The 19,774-nt window shown below is 31.9% G+C and overlaps 3 protein-coding genes and 1 non-coding gene across 5 annotated transcripts; 2 read left to right on the top strand and 2 right to left on the bottom strand.

Moving 5' to 3' along the window:
- Positions 1-93: 93 nt before the first annotated feature.
- LOC123905033 (glycine--tRNA ligase, chloroplastic/mitochondrial 2-like) lies at positions 94-5,720 on the bottom strand. The gene is made up of 12 exons (XM_045954655.1): positions 5,598-5,720; positions 3,758-3,870; positions 3,292-3,397; positions 2,871-2,926; positions 2,660-2,731; positions 2,116-2,164; positions 1,690-1,752; positions 1,519-1,608; positions 1,353-1,439; positions 832-903; positions 681-739; positions 94-347 (listed from the first exon to the last, which is right to left on the bottom strand). The coding sequence occupies exons 4-12, from the start codon at positions 2,879-2,881 to the stop codon at positions 230-232; spliced, it is 621 nt and encodes a 206-aa protein (XP_045810611.1). The 5' UTR covers positions 2,882-2,926; positions 3,292-3,397; positions 3,758-3,870; positions 5,598-5,720; the 3' UTR covers positions 94-229.
- A 3,735-nt stretch (positions 5,721-9,455) lies between these two features.
- On the bottom strand, positions 9,456-9,529 carry TRNAN-GUU. Its single transcript has one exon. It is a non-coding gene; the product is annotated as a tRNA-Asn (tRNA).
- A 1,600-nt stretch (positions 9,530-11,129) lies between these two features.
- LOC123905031 (myb family transcription factor PHL8-like) lies at positions 11,130-13,172 on the top strand. Of its 2 annotated transcripts, none has more exons than XM_045954652.1 (6): positions 11,130-11,390; positions 11,496-11,572; positions 11,686-11,743; positions 12,067-12,142; positions 12,260-12,329; positions 12,543-13,172. In XM_045954652.1, the coding sequence occupies exons 1-6, from the start codon at positions 11,273-11,275 to the stop codon at positions 13,116-13,118; spliced, it is 975 nt and encodes a 324-aa protein (XP_045810608.1). In that variant the 5' UTR covers positions 11,130-11,272; the 3' UTR covers positions 13,119-13,172. The 2 variants fall into 2 exon arrangements, with proteins under 2 accessions (XP_045810608.1, XP_045810609.1); XM_045954653.1 differs by having other exon boundaries at positions 11,165-11,390; positions 11,499-11,572.
- Positions 13,173-16,619: 3,447 nt separating this feature from the next.
- LOC123905030 (protein HOTHEAD-like) lies at positions 16,620-19,692 on the top strand. The gene is made up of 3 exons (XM_045954651.1): positions 16,620-16,856; positions 17,442-18,092; positions 18,605-19,692. Exons 1-3 carry the CDS (start codon positions 16,754-16,756, stop codon positions 19,480-19,482), a joined length of 1,632 nt encoding a protein of 543 aa, XP_045810607.1. The 5' UTR covers positions 16,620-16,753; the 3' UTR covers positions 19,483-19,692.
- The last annotated feature ends 82 nt before the right edge of the window (positions 19,693-19,774 follow it).

Genomic DNA, 19,774 nt, shown 5'->3' with positions numbered 1-19,774 from the left:
CCTTATTTCTCTTTTAGTTTTCCACAATTACCTTGTGAAAAAATATTTTAAAGGTAAAAAAATCTACAGCTAGTATTATTCTGAGGTCGCTAACTTTTCCCCTTATTTTATTTTCAACCTCAACATGAGAAAGTATTTTTGCCTCATTTACAAGAAAATAAAATTAGAAAAGAATTAAAAAAAAAAAAAAAAACCTAGTAAAGAATAAAAGCTATCATCCAGCATTTATTTAGAACTTCAATATACAACTTACATGAAAGAGCATATTTTCCTGTTGCTTTCGGAATTCTGAAAACATTTTATGAGTGTCCAACTCATAAAAGAACTTAGCATCTTCATAGCGAGCCCTGCAAAGATAATAAAATTTGTGGTCCAAGAAACATAGGTTGAGGTTACATCTCGTTATCTATAAAATTCATTTCAAATCAAATGAATGTTAGTAACTTTGTTAAATTTAAAAAGTAGATTACTCTGATACTATTTTGTTTTCCAGTTATCGATATGTTTTAGTGGTTACTTGTTCACATAATATATATTTGGCATATGCTATAGATACAAAATATACATAATTAACCCACTAGCTTAAGCTTTTGGAGTGGTTGGTCCGTAACATGTCGTTAGACTCGGGCAGGACAAGATTCATTATATTATATGTAAACATGATCAGAACTTAAGAATACCTGAGCACAGCTTCATTTCCTTTCCTCACTGTAGCTTCATCAATTGCTCCATTTGCAACCTAGAAGAAAAAACCATTTCATTCAACAAATAACAAGTAAAAAAGAAAACATGTAGATATTATAGGGCATTAAATAATTGGAAAGAACTTACAGCAATAAAGTAGGGCAGCAATTGTCCATTAGTATCACATATAGCAAAATATTTCTGGTGCTTTCGCATAACCTGCAGGAGTACAATGGTGAGCTTCTATTTTCAATATTCTTCAAATTTTGCCAGTTTATAATGATAATGATTCAAGCAGTATAATCCACAATAAATTAAGTTGATAGATCCAAAAACCTCACTAGTTTGGTTTAACTATTATATTAGTGTTAATTGTGATATTTTCAGTCAGAGGCATTTTGACATTTTTTATTAGAGTCAAAACATCATGAACTTAGTTGAGTCTATGTATGGCCTTTAGCTTGGCAACCATTCATGAGTTACTCTTGGATAAATTTGGAAATCCAAAGCTTTCCTACGGTCAAATAACTGCTGTTCTTAATAGGTTTAGCACCAATTACATGTACAAAAGCGCAAGCCTCTCTCTGTTTTGCCTCTGCGCGTAGTCTCTGGGAAGTACTAGTATAATAATCAACATGGAAAGGCACACTTTAAACTGAAGTGCTCACCATAGTCAAAAGATCCTTTGGAAGATCTAAGAAGGTTTCTTTAAACTTTCCAAGCACTGGAATAGGTGCCTCAACAAGATTTATAACCTAAAATCAAATGCAAATGAAAATTGTAAGAAGAGCAAATATGCAATAATATTGAGCAAAGGTAACATCCAAAACACACCTTGTCAAGCAAACCTTTCGGAATCAGAATTTGGCCATTTACACTTTCGGCTAATGTATTAGATTGCTCGACAATTTTTTTCTTACGGTCCTGCCAAAAGTACCAATCTAGTCATATTTTAAAAATCTAAGAATTGTAAACTGTTATATTGACAAACTTATCTACGCATACCTCAACTACAACATTGACTCCAGCCTTTCTCATTGCAGCTGGATAAGATTCAGCGTTTTCTATCTGCAAATTCAGTATGCAGTTTTTTATATTCAAGAAAAAATTCATTAAGGAAAACCAAAGATGATTACAAATAGTTAGGAGAGGAAGAGATGCTCCTTAAGAAAGAAAGAAAAAAGAAAGAACACAGTAGAGAATAAAACAAAGAATATGGCAGCTATTACACAGGCACACGAATACGAGATTGGACTGGTTGATACCGGATGTAATGTAAGAATTGCTAATGCTTACACGATTACACACCCATTAGTGTTATGGAGTAATTTTTAATAGTGAATTTCATCAATTAATCCATGTAGCCAAGTAGCCAACTAAAATTAAATTAAAAGCATACAATCAATTGATTAAAATCATATAGGCATGCACCTGGACAACAGCTGAAGTAGTATTACGAAGGCCACAAGACGAATTTCCACTGCATAATATCAAATCAAATGTTATTAAATTTGGTTTAATATGGACAATCCAGGTATTATCACAGTTCAAGCATTTCATAGAATTAGACCCGTTGAAGAAGAGAAAACAAATGCTATTTTCCGGAAGGCTTTCAGCTTTCAAAATCATCTCAAGAGACAAGGAAACAGTTCTACATAGGCATATTGCTACAGAAAAAGTTACGAATAATACATACTTTAAGGGGACAGCAAAGTAAAGCAAGTATCCCAAAAGTAAATTACCTCGTTACACTAGCAAAAATAAATGAGACCACAACATCACCTATATATTAAAAGTATGAAAACATGTTAAAAACGTTGTTGCTCTCATTCTTCTAAATTAAAAAAATAAAGTAAATTTCAGAACTATGTCTAGTATCCATGTGTTTTGTTACTTAAGGGAGCACGTTATAAAAACCATTCATGTGTTTTCACTAAAACTTTTGAGAGAGTTGGTTCATAACATGCTAGCATACCTGTGAATTCCAACGCATTGTCTTTGGAAATGAAATTTTAGCAATAGTAGCAGGCAAATCTTCAGATAAAACCTGACAAGAGTAGAAAAAAATTACCTTTAAGAAACAAATACCACACCAGAATATGGTACTTATTTTTTCTAAAATAACACTACCAGGAACATAAAAACAAGCTTAAAATGGCTAGATTTCAAAAATAAAGAATAGAAACCTCCAAAGCATGTCTTGAAGACTCTTTTATACGAGTGTATACATATTCTGTTTTCCCTGCAATATCAAGAAATCACATTAAAGTACCTATTATATTGAGTTGGCTTGTGGTATAGCAGCATATTCACATGAAAATTGACGAGTTACACAGATTGAATTACAGTTCTTGAAGCTCGAGTTAAAAGCTCAAGAATTTCTAAAAGCAATAAGTTCACATTTTACAAATCAGCAACTCGTAAGGTAAAAAAAATCTGAAGGATCAACTAGTGGGTGGTAATACAACTCATCCATGTTTTCTTCAATAAAGAATTCTGTATGGTAGAAAAAGTATAAAACAGGAAGACAAAAAAAGATGAAAATATGGTCTGATGAGTATTTTCCATGTAACCTGTTGCATTGGAAGTGACATTCCAGAATTTTACCTTAGTTATTTACTCAACTCTTCTTGTGTTGTCAGTAGTGTACAATGAAAACCAAGTTTAAATCTCCTGATATAATTGCTTCTCTCCATGAGTCATGAGCAACATTCTGCAAAATGAATAACAATCAGAACAGAAAGCACAAGAGAACCGGTGACCTAAAATACAAAGGCAGAATCACATTGTTTGATGCTTTCTATTCTGATTGTTATTCATTTTGCAGAATACGAAGGTGACCTAAGCATCAGAATACAAAGGCAGCAGCGGTTCTCTTGATACAATGGTCACCTAAACTAAGAGTAAGGTAGAAATCCATTTGTTATGCTCCCCATTAAGTGGATCCTTCTCTAAAACATAGGATTTATTAAGCGATTGGGGTCAAACCTTGAACAATTATGTATTAAAATATTATGGACCTAACCAAAATGAAATTTTTGAACAACAATAAAGCAGGAAAAAGAGGTCTTACCTGAGCAGAAGCACCACCAAGCTCGATAATCCCAGTTGTCTCTGAAGGATCACCTCCCAGAGTTCCCAGTGCATAATTAGCAACAACCCAAGCATACACTCCTTCATCAGAACCTGTAAAACCAAAATACAATAACATAATAAGTATAAAAAAAAGTCAATATGTAGACACTATGACTGATCTTAAAACTAAAAATCGCAAATTTAAAAAGGAGAAAACAAAAGAAGCATCACATTAAAATTATGATTCTGCTAACACCAAGAACATTGGCCTGGCAAGCCAAACTATGATTGGAGAACAAGAGTGAATGAGATGATACGATATGACAAGTCGACAATTGGGTTCACTACATTGTAAATCCTTGAGATATCCACAAGCATTCTCTTTCACTATTCAATCTTATCAAATATAAGACAATCACTTTGTCAAAATACATTTCATTTGGCCATTTTCCCACTCTCCCTTCCACATTCTTCCTTCTAAAAACTTAAATGGTCACATCCTACTTCAAACTAAACATGCTGTTGGTGATATCAACTCTGACATTTCATCATTAATGCTGTTGCAAAATTGCATTTAGGGACTAAGGATCCATCAAAGCACAATAGATAATAGCATTTAGGGACTAGGGTCAACAACCAGCTTTCACATTAAGGCATCATCCAGCATTTTTGGGCCACCCTTACAAGAATCATGGAACAAAGTCTATCCATCCATATTTTGAATAAATTTCATATTAAAATTACTTTGCTTTGAAAGCCACCATCCAACTTTTACATTATGAATAAAGAATTCATAATGCATTTTCCACAAAGTTCATTGAGGGATCCATCCATTATAAAACTTATGAAACAATAGGGACAAGGGTCATTAAGTTCATAATGCAAAATGACTTTTAATTGCAATTGCAGAATTGAATTTAGGGACTAAGGGTCATCAAAGCAGAATGTATATCCATTCATGCATTACTATGAAGAAAAATTCATAATTTTTTTTAATAGAAAAGAGGACACCGATAGGGACAATTGCTTGAGTAGTAATTAAGGCAACAACTAGCCTTTTCACATTCAGGGACTAGAGTCATTAAGTAATTTATCCAGCATTTTTAGGGCATCAAGAAAGCATTCATAATGCATTTTCCACAAAGTTCATTGAGGGATTCATCCATTATAAAACTTATGAAACATTAGGGACAAGGGTCATTAAGTTCATAATGCAAAATCACTTATAATTGCAATTGCAGAATTGAATTTAGGGACTAAGGGTCATCAAAGCAGATTGTATATCCATTCATGCATTATTATGAATAAAAATTCATAATATCTTTTAATAGAAAACGGCACCGATAGAGACAATTGCTTGAGTATCAATTACGGCAACAACTAGCTTTCACATTCAGTGACATTTAATCTCTTACAAAAATTGTTTTCCGAAGCAGACAATTGAAATTTCTTGAATACTCAAGAATGAAAAAATAGACAACCCATCATAGTTATTGAGACAGAACACGTTTCCTCGATTAAAGTTTCGTGTTTTCAAGCAGAAGATTGAATTTTCTTGATATATCATGAATTAAATAATCGATATCATCAATCGTAAACATGATCTTGTCATAAAACCCATTTTTGAACGATTAAGGTTTTTTGTTTTTGTTTTTCTCAAGCAGAAGATTGAATGTTCTTGAATGATCAAGAATGAGAAAAATGGGTAAAGTTACACCTTTAATCAAGCAGAAGATTGAATGTTCAAAAATGGGTTTTGATTTAGGGTTTATACCTTCATTTTCATCAAAAAAAGAGAAAGGGGTTTTGATTTTATGAAGCAGAAGATTGAATATTACCGTAGCCAACAGAAGAGATTATCGCATAGATCGATCATACCAGTTTCAGCGACCCACCGAACACCACAGCGTTTGCGTTTGAAGAAGAAAGAATGGGTTTTTCTGTTCTTTTCACAAATTAGCGTATGCATTTGTGTTTTGAATTTTGTTGAATGAAACGAAACGACGGCTTTAATGTGCCGTTTGTTTTAGGTTTTTTTTTCTTTTAATAATTTAAAACGTCAACTATAATAAAACATGCGTCAATGAGTCAAAAAAAAAAACATGCGTAAAAAAAACTATAATAAAACAATTTTAAAAATAATAGTCCAAAAATGCCAATTTTTTTTAGGACCAAAACACATTTAATCCAAATTTTTATTAATAATTCTTATTTTTTCAATTTTTTATAATAAAAAATTTTAAAATTAACTATAATAAAAAAATGATAATAATAAGAAATACATATACTTTCTCAACCATTCAACATGAGAGAAAAATAAAAGTAATAAACTTTAAAAAAGAGAAAGTTAACATGTGTCACTTGTCTTAAAAGTTGTGCATTTAACTTTTGAGTTTAATTAATATGCACTGACGTGCAAAATAGTTTTATACGATCGTCCAATAAATAACTATCATTTTGTCATGTCATGTCAAGAAAGTTGGGTGAAGTGAAGTGATGTGGCGGAAAACATGGTTGATATTGGTTGACAGTGTAAATTTATTTTACACCGTCAGTGTATATCAATTAAATCCTTAACTTTTTCAAAGTCAAAAGTTTATTTTTCTGGATGTAAAACTTTCATTTTAAAATTCCTAAACATATGTCCTTTTTACAATCTTATAAAGATCTTTAAACAAAATGGATTGTATAGTTAGTTGTGGAGATTTAAAATAGAGAAAATTTAAAAGAATTCTAAATGTAAAAACTCCAAAATCATTAAAATGAGAATGTAGCGACAAAAACAATCAAATTGTATATAAAATCCATTTCATATAGATCTAGTCCAAACAAATGAATTGGACACCACAACTTAACCCAAAAACTTTAAGGCATTAAATTTATGTATCCTCTCAGTTATAAAAGTGTTCGGACTCCACTTTTATAAGGAATGTAGGACTTAAGTCACCTCACATTTTCCATTAGGCATAACAATGGGGCGAGGCGGGGACGGATTTTGCCTTCCTCAAACTCAAACCCATAAAGTTCGGATATCCTCAAACCCGTCTAAAATCTCAACAGGGATAAAAATAGAACCTAAAACTCATACCCAATGTGGTTCGGATATCCCCGTGGGATTCGGTATCCCCAATCCACCTCACTTCCATATAACTTTAGGTTGAGGTTTGGTACGTTTTTATTAAAAAAGGGGTAAACTTCGAAAACTATTTTGTTTCGACCATTTGATTTTTCTTAAACAAAAAATATAAATAGAAAAAACAACTTGCTTAATACTCAATTTAAAAATAAAAATTGCTTAAAAAAAACTTAAAAATAAGAATAAACATATGAATAAAATTTAAGATTTTGTTTAAGGGTTTATAATTTAAGGTAAAATGTAATTAGATATAAGGCGGCTAGATATAATAAGCGGGGGTGAGTTTGAGGACGGGTTCGAGTGGGTATCAATGTCCTCATTACTTGTTTCACCCCGTCTTTTAAAATTGGAAAAAACTCGAACCCAAATCTAATTAACTCGGATATGGGTTATATTGCCCTGCTTATTTTCCATAACACAACTAGACCAATCATGCATGTTAATTCATTACCGCAAGTATACTAGTATATAATTTTGAGTTTTTATTAGAGTTCATATTTTGAGTTTTTATTAGAGTTTATATTGCCATGCCTATTTTAAGTATATATATTAAAAAAATTATATTAAAAATTGGAGTATAATTTTGTTGTACCTTTCAAGACATCAACTATTTTTTTTGGGATCAATTTCAAGACATCAACTATAGAAACCTATATATACAATTATGTAACTTTATAGATATATATAATTTTCAAGTTTCCTAATTATCCGGAGTATGTCTTCACTAGTGCATTTATATGTTTTGCTTACCCTAAAGTACAAGAAACTAAAGTTATATATGTAACAGTCTTTTTTAGGTACAAAAACAATGCTTTATGCCTAATCTATCTTACCCTTACTAGAAATCATTCATTCACCATAGTGACATATTGCTCGCATCATTTTCTCTATAAGTGACCAAGTTTATAATTTTTCATTTTCCTTTTAAGTAAATTAAATTTCAATTATTCTATGGTGGATGTTGACAAGTTCCTTTTGCTTCTCTTTTTTGATTCCTTAGGCCACATAAATTCTTCTTATCTTAACTTTCACCGTGCTTTTGGATTTGTGAGATCTTCCTTGATTGGGGTCCTTTGAATTAAAGAGTAATAATTGATGAAATTACTTTTGCTTAAATGACTTTTGACATTCACTTGACCTAGCTTCTACTATTTATCTCGTGATAAAAAAAAAAAAAAAATACTACGTACCTTTGTCCTTTTGGCTTTAGCAATATATAACATCATATCATGGAATCTCCTTTAGTTGTTGTGGAATATATTAAAGCACAAGAAAAAGAGCTTCAATTGTACAACGGCTTTGTGATTTAAAGAGGAATTGCTTCTAATATTTTGGTCACATTGACATCACCTCAACCTATATATGATGAGATGAGTGAAAAATTAGAGATTAAGATCTTTTAAACATTTGATCACATTAACTATGAAAAAATATTTATTGTTAGTCAGCCGCTTAATTAGTTTAGGTTATTACGTGGAGGGTTGATTGGTTGGTTAAATATAGATTTATGCTAAAGAATTAAAAGGACTTAAGTATTGGTAGTTTTGATGAACACCTGGCGTTAATTAAGAATTTTGATGAACACTATTTTCTCAATGACTCCATATATTCATATAGTCAAGATATATGTAATATGAGACGGTCCAGTCGAGATCAGACAGTTCAAAAAATAAGTAAAGTTTGATTTTTTTTTTTTAAATAAAAAATTAAAATTACTAACTTGAAATATGAATCATGGTCCGATTTCAAACAAATGACCATATAAATCTCCTTGTGACTACATGAAATCCAAGTGTATTTAAAGGAAAGGAATTTGAAAATGAATGAGCGAAAGGAATGAAGAGCTTTAGAAGGGGAGGACCTTAAAAAGTTTATTTTTCATATGGTAGAAAACCCTTTTATAAATGTATTTTAGGGGATTTTAGAGGGATGAGATATATTTTTTAAAGGAAAATACTTTTTGTCACGAAGGCTATAATCATGAAAACCAAGAATATTAACAATAGTATGATTGTGTTGTGTTTACAAGTCTTAACTCAACTGATAAAAATGCTGAAATTATTAGGCTATAGGTTATAATCAGGGGTTTGAACTCCGGCTCCCTCACTTGTGTCTATCTATAAAAAAAAATAGTATAACTATGTTTTCCGCTAAATAGTACAATTTTTTGTTGGCAAAAATACTAAAATTCTTAGGTTGGAGGTTATACCGGGGTTTGAACCCCGACTTCCGATCACTTATGTCTATCTATAAAAAGAGTCTTATTTTGCCAAACATATCCTTATTTTTTTTTAAAAAAAAATAAAAATCTCCTTTATCTTTTTTCTTCTTTCTTTTGTTGAATAGTTTTTCTTTTTTTACTTTTCTGTCATCACCTTGGATATAGATAAGAGCATCAAAACATGCATTTTCTTTAAAATAATTTCTTTATGGGACTTTAACAAAGAGTACTAAGCTTGTGGATATACCTTTCATGTTATATGGGACCGTTGTAGGTTTAACTTTTAACAGCGAACAATTTCATGAACGTGATGTAAAAAAACTGATTTAATTCAAAAAACGCTAGAAGGAGGGGTTGAACCTCCGACCTTGTGGTTAACAGCCACACGCTCTAACCAACTGAGCTATTCCAGCTTATTGTTTAAAATTTAAAGAGTTAATATTTAAATCTTTCTGAATTTTGTTTAAGTTAATCTAATTTCAATTCTAATTATTTTTTATTCAATTCTTTATGGAATACAGCTTTACATTGATGGATTAAATTAAGTAATAATATACATGACCCTACAAGTTGATTGAATTAGTGCTTAGTAATGTCATGACAAGCACTAAATTGTTATATGTGGTGGTGATGGTGTCCCTTTTTAACTTTGGGATTGCAATTTTTTTGTATGGATAATCTAAGAAATTATTACATTTTCAATGTCTTGATCATACACGTATTCTATATTCTATTAATGTCAATTTGATAGGTACTCCCATCTTAATCTAAAATTTAACACTGCTTAGTAGTTTTCTGTCTTGTCTATATTACTATTTTTACTGTAACATTAAGGCTCAAGGGCCTAAATCTTGTCCTAGATTCTTTGATGCCTTGCCCTATATATGGAACAAAAGGAATCTGCCAATTACATCACAAACAAACACATCTCTCTTGGAAGAAAAAAAAATCAGAGTTCACATTTGAAAGAAAGATTGTGTAAATAGTTCAAGCTTAAGTGATTATAGTTTCACATATTGGCCAACAATAGTCTTAAATAAAAATATATGACTCATTTCTCCAAGGGCACATAGTAGGTGTTAGCAACAAGAGACAATAGACGTACATCAGTAATTAACTTATTGTAGGAGAAGTGGCGTTGTATGTTGATATCTTAAATGTTATTGACATTACATATCAAAGATTTCGATTCTTTACATTCATGTTTGCCTATTTATAGGGGCTTGAAGATGTGTTAAGAAGTAAAATTGTCTATAAGCTTTTGTGTTAGTGCGTGCTATTTTTACTGCGGCAAATTCATATCCCTAAATTGATCATGAGTTAAATTGTACTATTAGAATGAAAAATAAATAGCTTACATTCAAAGTGATGTGACATTATGGACCTTGGTAATTAGTCCAATTTTGTTCTAGGTGCTACCTAAACTCTCCAAACAACATATATATTGTTTAGTTTTTACTTTCAATCACTAGATAAAAATATTCATAACAAATTTCCATCATTATTTTCTCCTGAAAGCATCTCAATTCTCAAGCCATCAAGAAAGTAGTACCCTATTATTCATTATGGTGGGCCTATCTAAATTCATTATGGAATCAACCAAACATATTGAGTAAAGTGGGAAAACAAGAAAATAAAAACAAACTACACACTTTCCTTCTTTTTCTCTCCTTTTAAGACTCAAAATTGAGCTGTATTACTTTTTCTCTTATTGCTACATCATAGATTCTCTTCACCCCATTTAAGTCAAAGAAAAAAGTGTAGAAGGAATTTAATTTTGTGGAAATCTTCGGTACACATTTTATTTGAATATGTATTGGTATACTATTGTATACTGCTAATGTAGATAATTCTGATAGATTGAAAAATTAATAAATACTATTTGTGAATCTATCTGAATTATCCACCTTAGCAGTGGACCAGTATATATTTAAATAAGATGTGTACCGTCGAATTTCCCTTTTATTTTTCCATTTTTAAAAAGAAAAAAGAAAAGTAGGTATGAAATGGCTAATGGCATATATTCCTCCAACATAACCCCACTAATGTTTCATGATATGAAGTGAGATCATACAACATTACAACAACTAAGTGTTATAAAAAGAACTATACATTATCTTTGATATATTGAATGCAAATCCAAATAGGATCAAAATATGAAGAATCGAAGTATGCATTTTGTTCTATCAACTGATTCAAAACCAAGACTCAAATGGACTCATGATCTTCACCAAAGATTCATTGATGCAATCAATCAACTTGGAGGTGCAGATAGTAAGTATTAAACAATCTCAATAATAACCTTACTATTTTGATATTATTAGTAGTTTATTACACTTCAAACCATATATTAGTTGATATTAATATTGTATGTGACAGAAGCAACACCAAAGAGTATAATGAGGGTGATGGAAATTCCAGGACTTACTTTGTACCATCTCAAGAGCCATTTACAGGCATTCCCCTTTTGTAATTATATTATAATTTTTTTGGTTATTCTTTGTTAAATGAAATCCAATTTCAGAAGCTGTGACTTGTGACTTTCATTTTTATTTTTTTCTGATTATAGAAATATCGACATGGGAAAAGCCAACAGCTAGAAACCTGTTCTGACAACAAACAACAAGGTGACTTGTAGGGAAATAGATTTGTTATATAGTAACTGTGTTGGGTAGTTTTCAATCTCGGCCGTTTAATCTCAAAATAACAGCCGAGATATTTTAACATTGTTTTATTACTTTTATTTTGTAATCTAAGTTGTCTGATCTCAAAATAACGGAGCCGTATAAAATTGGTTTTGTTCTTGTGTAATCTGAGTCATTTGATCTTAAAATAACAACAAAGATTGTTTATGGTATGTAAATGCGTACTTCTGTTACAGCAGGGAATCCAAATAGCATGATTGATAACTTTATCATTTGGCATAGCATTGATTATTCTTGTGCTGCAGATTACACAGAAACCAAGAGTAATGATGATCATTGTAGCAGAGAAATCAGTCTTGGGGACCAAAGTCAAATCACTGAGTAATAATTAGAAACTTATTTGATTTATTTTTTTAGAAACTTTATTTTTAGGTAAAAGAATTTTAGATGGAAATGGCATTACCTAGAGATTTTATTGTCAAATTCTGTTTATGATAGAAACTTGGAGATAGCTCAAGCTCTAGAAATGCAAATGGAAGTAGAGAAGAAACTTTATGAACAAATTGAGGTATAGCATAAATGATGTGATAACTTTCAATCGACAATGAGTTTTGCAGAATCAGTGTCTCATTGTGATTTTGACTGAGTTTTCAACAAAATCACAATGCCATTATGATTTCGCCAAACTCACTTCCAACTTAAAGTAGTACTAAAAGTTGATTTAATCTAAATTCTAAATGATGAATAAGGGAATGCTAATAAATTTGAATGGTGGATTCAGGTGCAGAAACATTTGCAGCGTCGAATCGAAGCTCAAGGAAAGTATTTACAATCGGTACTAACGAAGGCACAAGAAGCACTTTGTGGACACAATTCTTCTCCAATTGGTATAAGACTCACAAAAGATGAACTCTCTCAATTGGTCACCATGGTCAACAATGCATGTCCAAGTTCACCAATCTCAGAACTAACAGAAACAAGAGAAATAAGCTTAAACTGTGGTAAGAGGAAACAGAATAATGAAACTATGTGTTCACTAGAAAGTTCTTTGACATCTTCTGAAAGCTCGGAAAGAAAAGAAGAGAAATCAGTGTCGCGTCTGATGTCTGTGTCTGTGGATCGTATTGATGATTCGTCTGATGAAGCTAATGGGAAAAAGAGAAATGCTGAAACTAAATTTGATAGTGGCTATGTTGAGGAATCTTCATACAGGAAAAGATGTGGCAACAAGTTGAAGAAAGCTATGTCAGAAGAAATGTTTGACTTGAATAGTCAATGTCAGAATGATATGGAATCAACAAGCTCAAAAACATTACTATTAGACTTAAATTGCAGTTTAAACTTTTGTGAACCATGAAGATGGTTTATAACTTTTAGTCTACATTACATGAAAGTATGCAGCAAATTATCATTATTAGAAGAGAAATATTTTTATATAGTATGTATATCTTATTTTATTGTAAGGAAAAGAAAAATTTGACTCTATAACTGGTCATTAAAAATAGGTACTTGTACACTATTATTATTATATGGTATGGCATAACTACTCTCCCACCTTGATTAATTTCTTATTTCAACATCTTGGTGCTGAAATTGGGTCATAGAGTAACAAACATTAGCTGAACAACATGATAAGGGGTATCTACTAGTTTAATTATTAGGAGATTTGTTTATGTGACTCAGCTTTCTCGTGTGCCCTCTCATTTTTTAAAAATGTTCCATTGTTTTTCAGAGTGCGAACGTTATAAAAATGTAAAATCCGAAAAAACTTGCATCATACCGTTCGAACAGAGTTCGCATTCTAAAATGAGAATGTGATCAGTTGTAAGATTTTTGGACGGTGGTAACAGTCAAATGGTCTTGGACAGTGGCCAATGGACGGTAGCCAATTCTAATTGGCCACCGAAGAGACTGTGACACATTTTCAACCAATCATACGCCTCGTTGAAGTCTATAATTGAAACCTCAAGTTCAATTTTCATCACTCATCCTCTCATTTCCTTTTTTTCTCTTCTCTCAATTATTTTATTTTGTTTTTGGTTATTTTAAACGGTCACATAATCCATCGTCGATTTGTATAATGTTCTCATCAATGAGAAACTTTTGGGGCCATTATCAGTTAAAACATTATGACTAATCGAGATATTTGGAACACAAATGAGACTTTTTCCGACCTTCATATTGGTAATTTGACCTACAAAAGTGGGAACTCGACTCCCAAAAGCCGACCCTGAGGGAAGGAAATTGTGACAAAGTGTGATTCAATTTCATCAACTTTCGTCTTATAGGGTACAACACATGTTTTCTTTCGAGGATGTGAGTAGGGTATTTTGATAAATTAGCAAGGCGCGTGAGAAAACAATAACGGCGCAGTGCAAAATGAAAATTTTTAATTATGATCATTCTTTAAATCTTTAAGGCCATACCAAAATTTGAGTTGGTAATATCTAACCATGATCATGATTCCACTTTGATCCCCTTTTTACTTCAATGTAACTACACGATTGTTGGGTTAGGCACATTAGTTAACATTATGAAAAGTTATTTTGGTCTTAATTAGATAGACCTACTTGAGCCATCTTATCTTATGGGAAGAAAGAAACCTATGACCTATAAAAAAAGAATGAATGATGAGTACAACCATGCGGATTTGACAAAAAAAATTTGGTGCTAAACTTTAATTTATAGGCCTCAATATTCAAGAAACATCAATAATGTGTGACTTCAAAATAAGTTGGGACGATTTAAGCTCGTAAAAAAATTGAAGGCCTAAATTCTTTCGTAAAAACGAGTATTACTCTTCTTCCTTCTTGATTTGCTCAAAAATTTTCTCCATCCATTGAAAGATATCTTTCGATTGACAAATCCCAATAGAAAATATTTTCGGATAGTGTAAATCATACCGGAGTGGTACACCTCCATCTGTTGGGCTACTCACCGGACAATCAACAAACAACTCAAGTACATATATTCTCTTTTGTTCAATCCACCTTCACAACCTCTCAAATCACAAATATAAAACATGCACATGAAAATCTCTAAAAGCAATTGCATGACTGAAATTATTCAACCGGGTGGTATCAGTTTATATTATACATCAACCTTTCTAGTTTCTAAAGTGCAATATTTAAAATGCAAACGAACAATAAATACAAGTTGATATGATAATTTCCTTACATAATTACATTGTGAATTAATTACATATAGTATATAACAAACTCAACAAAACAAATCAACAATACTTCAACCGTGCAATTATAGGTCTCAATTAGTTTACACTAATTAGTTTAAAAACATGTCATCCTTCCCTTTATCTTATTCAATTCATTGTCATCAAGAAAGTTCATAATACACATATGGACATGTTGTGAGGCACATGACACACCTCTCCCACCCTCACTTTTTGGAAATTTTACCTCCTACCCTACGCACCATGGTCCATATAAGTTTACTTCCTAAATTACTCTTCAACCTAATAAACAAATCAGAAATTATTTTCACACAATTTTGGTCGTTACTTTTGACAAATTCAAAATTTAAGTTAAGAGGAATATAAGTAGGTTCTAAGAATTGAATTTGAGTTTGTTAGAATAACATGTTTTTGTTTAAAAGAACTGTTCTGAAATACAATTTTTAAAAATTTTCAGAACACATTCGATAAATTCAAAATTTCAATATTCCAAAATAAAAATAAGTTTTAACAAAATTGAATTTGAGTTTGATGAAGTAACAAAAGTCTTTTAAAAAGAAAAATTGTTCTAACAAATGTAACAAATTTTGATTTTGTCGGAATATAAATGTGTTCCGACAATCACAAACTTGTGGGAATAAGAGAATTCTCGAAAACTTTTTTTTTTTTACCGTAGACGGCTTATCTCAAAGCTCTCATCAATCCCTTCAAAACATATCATATGCAAGTTAAGTTTATTTTATAAAAAAAAAAAAAAAAACAAACAAAAAAAGTTAAGTTTATGACTTTGGGGGTATGAACTATAAATTAGGGGGTAGAAGGTAAAATCTGCTCAATTTTTTCTTCTGAATCTCTTGCTGCTGATTATGGTCCCTCATATTTGAATTTGTTAACGGCACCCACTTACTATTGGTATAATTTAAAGTATTTGTCCTTTTACCCGTGAAGTGGATTGTCTCCGGTGTATTATTCACTGGATTTTCTCCAGTTTCAATCAAGGTCATTCAATTTTCCTCTCTCTTCTTTTTATATTTTTTAATTATTTTATTGGAGGATCAGAATCTCACCGGAGGGACACTCACTGAAGACAATCCACTCCCTTTTACCCGTATCTCTCAGAATCTCTCCAACTATATCAGAAGATATTTTTTGATAGTTAAACAATACGGAAGATAAAGTACTATTACAATAATTTAATTTAATTTAATATACATCTTGCTCAATATCCTAGTCCCTACCTTGAATGTGAAAGACGTTTCAACCAAATCATAATTCCATTGCAAATCAATTCTCACCTATATGCAGTTATTATGCCAATAGCATGTTGACCATGGCACATACATTCTAATCATTTTCACTTATCTTTTTATCAAATAAAGGTACACATGAACTTACTAAGAAAGTGAAACTTTGAAGATTAAAAATGTACTCAAGGAATATAGCTTATATTAATTTGGTGTAATTATTAAGACTTGATCATCAAAATCAAACACTATTTTAAACACAACCACCTATGAAATTCAAGGTTAAAGAAAACATCATACCCTTTAACGGACAGTGGTTGTCTCCAACAAAACAACAATGAATGATTTCCTAAAACCATGCGCATTTTCTGAATATACTTGATGATACAAACTTTAATCATATAATTTCACCACCTAGAAAAAAATATTAATAATTAACATTGCCCACATTAGCAAATAAAATCATGCACTTCCTCAAACATAGCCCACATTAGCAAATAAAATCATGCATTTCCTCTACACACAAATCAAATGCATTAACTAGTTGTAATACTAGATATGGAACTTCCACAAATCAAACATGTTCATAAGCCTCTTACAATATTAGTTTTGTTTTTCATACTTGCAAATTTTGGTTTCTCTTTCCCTTCAGAACCTCAAGGTATGCTAGCTTTCTTTTGTTTTATTTTTAATAGAAAAATGAAGTACTTAGTAGTTGGTCTATTATTTTAGTAGTCAGGATTTGAATCCTAGACGTCATTTTCATGTAGTATCGACACTTCAGATTGTTGGCATGTCCAGTGTCCAACACATGTTAGTATCTGAAACTGATACAACACTAACACATATGGTTACATTCAATTGCATTCATCTTAAATTATTATCAGTCTATTATGTTAGTAGTCAAGGTTTAAATCCTAGACGTCCTTTCCATGTAAAATCGACACTTCAGATTGTTGGGCATATGTGTCCGACACATGTTAGTATCTGAAATCGACACGACACACAAGTGGTTCCACACAATTACTTTCATTTTATTAAATTATTTCCTTATTTCCGGTGTATACTTATCAACGTCAATATTGCGTTCGATGTTCATGCATATGTCATGCTTCATAAGTCATAACATTCTTTCTCAAACTTCGGATGTCTGAGTTCAACCACTTGAGCTACGCCTGGGAGACGTTTGGTTTCCATATAAGCTTGAAACATGGTTTTGACTTTTGATTTCATTTCCACTATGTAGGTAATAGACAATGGCACATGACTTCAGATGTTAAGGAAGTAGCAGGCAAATCATATGACTACATCATAATTGGAGGAGGAACATGTGGCTGTCCTTTAGCAGCTACATTATCAGAGAAATTTTCTGTACTCTTGATAGAAAGAGGTGGTTCACCTTATGGAAATCCTTTAGTGATTGATAGAAGATACTATGGTTTTCCATTGATTCAAAAAGAAAACAACCATAATTCAGTTGCACAAAGATTCACCTCACAAGATGGTGTTAGCAATGTAAGAGGAAGAGTTCTTGGTGGATCATCAGCTATAAATGGTGGATTTTATAGTAGAGCAAGTGATGAATATGTTGAAAAAGTTGGTTGGGATGAGAAATTAGTTAAAGAAGCTTATGAATGGGTGGAATCAAAAGTTGTTTTTCCTCCATTTTTTCTCACACCATGGCAATCTGTTGCTGAATTTAGTCTTCTTGAAACAGGAATTTTACCTTACAATGGTTATAACTTGGAACATGTCAAAGGAACAAAAATTTCTGGGAGTGTGTTTGATGGATTTGGAAAGAGACATACTTCAGCTGATCTTTTAGAGGCTGGAAATCCAAAGAACCTCATAGTACTTGTGAATGCCACAGTTAAGAGTATCATCTTTCATCACAATGGTAAGAAGAAAAAAACTAAGACCTTTCTTATAGCTACTTGTAATAAGTGTAATGTTTTTATGCAATTGTTGAGCTGTCAAGATTTTTTATGTTCCTGCTACTGCATTTCAACCATAATTGTGGCATTTATCATTCACAATTTTAGGGATCCTATCGGGAATGCGATGCAATTGCGACCGTAGGCCGCAATTATTATTTTGGCTACAATATCTAGTGACCTATATAACAGTGGCTTCATATTTAAAGCATGTCCAGAGTCCAACATGTGTCAGTGTTTAACACCACACTAACACCTGTAGTTACATTCAATTATTTTGTTCTTTTCAGTTCACTGCTAGTGCCAACGTGTCATTGTCAGTGTCATATTCAATATTTGTGTATGTTGATGCTTCATAAATCATGACTGCAACACAACCACGATTTAAAACCTCGAATTAGTAGCATTGACATTTTTCAGTTTACAATTGAGTATTCATTCATTCTTGAACTTTAACCACTTAAATACTGTATAGGTGAAAAGAATGAAACCAGTGCCAAGGGTATCAAGTTCATCAAGAGTAATGGAAGTTTAGATGAAACCTATGAAGCCTACATCAAGAAACCAAACAATTCAACTTCAAAGGGTGATGTAATATTATCAGCAGGTGCACTAGGTAGCCCTCAGCTTTTACTACTAAGTGGCATAGGACCAAAACAACAATTGAGAAGCTTCAACATTCCACTAGTTCATGAAATGAAAGAGATTGGTCAAGGAATGCAAGACAATCCTTGCATAGCAATCTTAGTTGATTCAAAGCCAGAAAATAGACTTCCTGATCCACCACAAATTGCAGGCATAACAGAAGACTTCAAAATCATAATTGAAGCATCAATACTTCCACTAAGTATCAATGAATCAAGGGTTAACATTGCTGCAAAGATAGCTATGCCTTTTTCAAAAGGGTATCTTGAACTTAACAACACTGATCCAAGGCTTAACCCTTCTGTGAAATTCAACTATCTAGAAAATGAAAATGATATGGAACAATGTGTGAAAATGACAAAACTACTTAACAAAATTGCTAGGTCTAAGTCTATTGCATTTTTCCTTGGTGAGTCACAGCAAAACAAATTGGCTTCTACTGAGTTTGACTTGAAAAAGTTTTGCAAGAAAAATGTTAGAACTATCTATCACTATCATGGTGGCTGCAATGTTGGATCAGTTGTTGATAAGCACTATAAAGTTCATGGTATAAAGGGATTAAAGGTATTGGATGGTTCAACTTTTTCAGAGTCACCAGGTACAAATCCTATGGCGACACTTTTGATGCTAGGAAGGTATCAAGGACTCAAGATTCTCCAAGAAAGGGAAACAGATTCTGGTTTGAATGTCAAAAAAGATAACACATAGTACGAACTTGCTCAGAAGAAAAGAGAGTGGCAAGAAAGGAAAACACAGAAATCGATGAATGAACTTGAACTAAGATTTAGTTTAAGATCATTACTCGGTTTTCATGTTTTCGTGGTTTTCATCCTTCCCACTTTCTTTCCTTCCGAGAAAACGGACTACATGTATGCAAAATCGGTGTGTGAAGAAACAAAATTCTCTACTTTTATTTTACATTGTAAATTTTTTTCATTCCAATTTTCAAATTTGTCAAAATTAACTTTAAATTTGAACCAAGAAATGAGAATACCTTCAT

This window comes from Trifolium pratense, linkage group LG2, assembly GCF_020283565.1.
Source record: "Trifolium pratense cultivar HEN17-A07 linkage group LG2, ARS_RC_1.1, whole genome shotgun sequence".
Lineage (NCBI taxonomy): Eukaryota > Viridiplantae > Streptophyta > Magnoliopsida > Fabales > Fabaceae > Trifolium > Trifolium pratense.
The sequence above is the reverse complement of the archived record's forward strand: the minus strand, read 5'-3'. Positions and strand labels throughout refer to the sequence as shown.

What these genes read in the sequence shown, in the direction of transcription:
- LOC123905033 (XM_045954655.1), bottom strand. An exon ending in CAATGCGTTGGAATTCACAG is followed by an intron (nt 2,165 to 2,659) that starts GTATGCTAGCAT and finishes GATATTATGCAG; the next exon opens with TGGAAATTCGTCTTGTGGCC. An exon ending in GAGTCAATGTTGTAGTTGAG is followed by an intron (nt 1,609 to 1,689) that starts GTATGCGTAGAT and finishes TACTTTTGGCAG; the next exon opens with GACCGTAAGAAAAAAATTGT.
- LOC123905031 (XM_045954652.1), top strand. Translation starts at nt 11,273, where the DNA reads ATGAAGAATCGAAGTATGCATTTTGTTCTATCAACTGATTCAAAACCA. An exon ending in GACCAAAGTCAAATCACTGA is followed by an intron (nt 12,143 to 12,259) that starts GTAATAATTAGA and finishes TGTTTATGATAG; the next exon opens with AAACTTGGAGATAGCTCAAG. An exon ending in AACTTTATGAACAAATTGAG is followed by an intron (nt 12,330 to 12,542) that starts GTATAGCATAAA and finishes TGGTGGATTCAG; the next exon opens with GTGCAGAAACATTTGCAGCG.
- LOC123905030 (XM_045954651.1), top strand. Translation starts at nt 16,754, where the DNA reads ATGGAACTTCCACAAATCAAACATGTTCATAAGCCTCTTACAATATTA. An exon ending in TTTCCCTTCAGAACCTCAAG is followed by an intron (nt 16,857 to 17,441) that starts GTATGCTAGCTT and finishes TCCACTATGTAG; the next exon opens with GTAATAGACAATGGCACATG. An exon ending in TATCATCTTTCATCACAATG is followed by an intron (nt 18,093 to 18,604) that starts GTAAGAAGAAAA and finishes AATACTGTATAG; the next exon opens with GTGAAAAGAATGAAACCAGT.